The sequence below is a fragment of the Babylonia areolata genome, chromosome 24 (assembly GCF_041734735.1).
Source record: "Babylonia areolata isolate BAREFJ2019XMU chromosome 24, ASM4173473v1, whole genome shotgun sequence".
NCBI classification, from domain to species: domain Eukaryota; kingdom Metazoa; phylum Mollusca; class Gastropoda; order Neogastropoda; family Buccinidae; genus Babylonia; species Babylonia areolata.
This window is the reverse complement of record NC_134899.1, coordinates 50,638,960-50,641,459: the sequence shown is the minus strand read 5'-3', so window position 1 is coordinate 50,641,459 and position 2,500 is coordinate 50,638,960. Positions and strand designations below refer to the sequence as shown.

The 2,500-nt window shown below is 45.0% G+C and overlaps 1 protein-coding gene across 1 annotated transcript in view; it reads right to left on the bottom strand.

The window, feature by feature from the left end:
- The window catches only part of LOC143298669 (vascular endothelial growth factor receptor 1-like), a 135,021-nt gene that overhangs the window by 111,525 nt on the left and 20,996 nt on the right, over positions 1-2,500 (bottom strand). The window contains exon 2 of the mRNA XM_076611553.1: positions 608-765. Coding sequence (XP_076467668.1) covers positions 608-765 — 158 coding nt within the window. The remainder of the gene's footprint in view (positions 1-607; positions 766-2,500) is intronic.

Genomic DNA, 2,500 nt, shown 5'->3' with positions numbered 1-2,500 from the left:
AAAAAATGTTCTAAAATATTTATTAAAAAAATAATAAATTCAACCGTTTTAGTAAAAAGAATTTAATCTTCGGCTCTTTAACAGACATGATAACAACAGTTGTAGACATCTTAACAGCATTTTGGGCTGAGAAAATTATTTGCCACAGTCTGAGACATCTTAAAAGCGTTCTGTATGAGTTTGTCTTTAACGCTGCGAGGATGGCTCATATACTTCGAAAGTGACAAAATTTAAGAATTTCTTCTTCTGCGTTCGTGGTCTGCAACTCCCACGTTCACTCGTGTGTACACGAGTGGGCTTTTACGTGTATCACCGATTCTAACCCCGCCGTGTAGGCAGCCATACTCAGTTTTCGGGTGTGCAAGAATTTGTTATTAAAGAAACACGAGTCATGAGTAAAGCCCACGCAAAACGGCGTTCCTATCTGGTTGTTCCCGAGCCATGCTATCCAAGGCCAGGATCTTGCTCGCTACAAGCACCCCAGCGAACTGGTCTCGGTACTAAGCAGGCGGGTCATTACTGCAGAACTGCATGCAGGTCACTGGACCTTGAAACAGCGTGAGGGAGCACTCAGTGCCTGTAGAGACCGAAGTGTAATTGATACCACCTGAATCAGGTAGTGTAGTGTGCCTGCAGAGTCTGAAACCATCTGAATCATGTAGCACAGTGTGCCTGCAGAGTCTGAAACCACCTGAATCATGTAGTGTAGTGTGCCTGCAGAGTCTGAAACCACCTGAATCATGTAGTACTGAGTGCCTGCAGAATCTGAAACCACCTGAATCATGTAGTATAGTGTGCCTGCAGAGTCTGAAACCACCTGATCATGTAGTACAGTGTGTCTGCAGAGACTGAAAACACCTGATCATGTAGTACAGTGTGTCCGCAGAGTCTGAAACCACCTGATCATGTAGTACAGTGTGTCGGCAGAGTCTGAAACCACCTGATCATGTAGTACAGTGTGTCTGCAGAGACTGAAACCACCTGATCATGTAGTACAGTGTGTCTGCAGAGACTGAAACCACCTGATCATGTAGTACAGTGTGTCTGCAGAGACTGAAACCACCTGATCATGTAGTACAGTGTGTCTGCAGAGACTGAAACCACCTGATCATGTAGTACAGTGTGTCTGCAGAGACTGAAACCACCTGATCATGTAGTACAGTGTGTCTGCAGTCTGAAACCACCTGAATCAGGTAGCACTGAGTTCCCGCAGACATGACACCCTCTTGCGAGAGTCACCAGGGCACAGAAAGACCAGGATGGGATTGTGTCATCGTCACCAGAGACGGATCCATCAACAGTCCATCATTGCCATTGGTTTCGGATGAATGTTATTGTCTCTCTGTGCTTCGGATTTCAATGATGGATCACCACGAGTCTGGTAGCGGCGCTACAGGGCATTAGAGCAGTGTGGATGAAGGGGTCTGGTGTAGCATTACAATGAACATTAGACCAGTGTGGATGAAGGAGTGTGGTGTAGCATTACAATGAACATTAGACCAGTGTGGATGAAGGCGTGTGGTGTAGCATTACAATGAACATTAGACCAGTGTGGACGGTGTGGATGAAGGAGTGTGGTGTAGCATTACAATGAACATTAGACCAGTGTGGATGGCGTGTGGTGTAGCATTACAATGAACATTAGACCAGTGTGGATGAAGGCGTGTGGTGTAGCATTACAATGAACATTAGACCAGCGTGGACGAAGGCATGTGGTGTAGCATTACAATGAACATTAGACCAGCGTGGATGAAGGCATGTGGTGTAGCATTACAATGAACATTAGACCAGCGTGGACGAAGGCATGTGGTGTAGCATTACAATGAACATTAGACCAGCGTGGACGAAGGCATGTGGTGTAGCATTACAATGAACATTAGACCAGCGTGGATGAAGGCATGTGGTGTAGCATTACAATGAACATTAGACCAGCGTGGATGAAGGGGCGTGGTGTAGCATTACAATGAACATTAGTCCAGTGTGGATGGAGTGTGGTGTAGCATTACAATGAACATTAGACCAGTGTGAACGGTGTGGATGTAGGAGTGTGGTGCAGCATTACAATGAACATTAGACCAGTGTGGATGAAGGCGTGTGGTGTAGCATTACAATGAACATTATGGTATTTTCTGTTCATATTCCATCTACGTCTGTATAGCATTACAATGAACATTAGACCAGTGTGAACGGTGTGGATGTAGGAGTGTGGTGCAGCATTACAATGAACATTAGGCCAGTGTGGAAGATGTGGATATAGCGGTGTGGTGTAGCATTACAATGAACATTAGACCAATGTGGACGATGTGGATGTAGGGGTATGGTGTAGCATACAATGAACATTATGGTATTTTCTCGAGGCTAAGTGTGAAAACTAAATTCGATAGAGATATATATATATCTTGATGTTCGGATGTTAGGTTCAGGAGGTGTGTGGGTAGTGGTAAGTTCAGTGTTGTTGCTTGTTTCGTCACCGCCAATCATAGATTGCCGTTGGATGGGT